The 1,121-nt window shown below is 47.7% G+C and overlaps 1 protein-coding gene across 1 annotated transcript; it reads right to left on the reverse strand.

Moving 5' to 3' along the window:
• Positions 1 to 228: 228 nt before the first annotated feature.
• Positions 229 to 894, reverse strand: SH3BGRL2 (SH3 domain binding glutamate-rich protein like 2). Its single transcript, XM_010833875.1, is given in 3 exon segments — positions 229 to 558; positions 561 to 668; positions 671 to 894. Coding segments are annotated over 3 exon segments (381 nt in total). The 5' UTR covers positions 756 to 894; the 3' UTR covers positions 229 to 370.
• Positions 895 to 1,121: the final 227 nt, after the last annotated feature.

Below are 1,121 nucleotides of genomic sequence, written 5' to 3' on the forward strand. Positions count from 1 at the left end.
GACCAAAATATTCTAATAGCCTGGCAGACTAATTTCAAGGATTAGCACCTAGGTAGTTTGAAGAGAAGCATGTTTGAGCAATCCTGACATCGACCACAAACCAGGGCAGATCCAATATTTTCTGTCTGATGGTGCCACCTGCTTATCACTCAGTCATTCAGGAAGCACACCTGGAACAGGTGCCAGATCCTCTGGGTAAAGTGAGGCAACTGCAGGTAATTCTGAAAATAAGAAAAAACCCACCACAGTCCTGATTTGGTTTAAAGCAATCATGTAATCCCATTAGACCCAAGTCTTCCCCAAACACCTTTTCCATGACAAGCTAAGTTACTGATAATGTATGTGGCTTCTGTCACAGTGATGCATTCGGTTAGAAGCTGTGTGCTGAGTACCAGCAGGGACTCCGAAATGCATCTTCTCCCTCTTCCAGTTGTCTTTGCTCAGGTTCTGCCTTTGATGCCAACTGTGATCTCAGGCCTAAGAATGAAAGGACTGTATTGATCTTATATTCAAAAAAACTGTCATAATCTCCATAGTATTGGTCATCATTAAACATCGAGGCAGAGGGTGGCCCTGAGCAGGTTTCTTCTCTGGGGGGATGTTCTTATACACCCACTGCCTCTGCTCTTCTGCCATTGGGATGTCCACCTCTTCAGCCTCTATCTTGCGGCTTCTAGAAATCTAACCACATCCTGCTGTTTCTTCTTCATCGCCATGAAGCCTGAGGAGGAGGAGATGAACACACGGATGACCATCCTCTTGCCGGGTAGGGACCGACCTTCTGCCCTCGCGGGCTCCGGGCTGGCGGGGACGTGAAGGCAGAACTCCGCGGCCGCCACTGCTGCCCTGCAGAGCGCTGGGGTCTGGGGAGATGGCAGGGATCCGGAGCCCTCCTGCCCGCTCTGCCAAAGCCACAGTTTTTGAGGGTCAACCTCATGAGGGACATGAAGGATCCACTTTACAGTGGAAGAGCCTATAGTAAATGATACTACATGGACGTGGTAAATAGGAAATCAGTATGATTTTCTGTTTCTCCTCTGCGATAGAATTGCCTCTCACATTTTTCTGTATATGCCAACTACTCAGTCCTTTTAAGAATCTCTTCAATAAGGGATTGTAAG

The sequence above is a fragment of the Bison bison genome, unplaced genomic scaffold (assembly GCF_000754665.1).
Source record: "Bison bison bison isolate TAMUID 2011002044 unplaced genomic scaffold, Bison_UMD1.0 scf7180017863950, whole genome shotgun sequence".
NCBI lineage: Eukaryota > Metazoa > Chordata > Mammalia > Artiodactyla > Bovidae > Bison > Bison bison.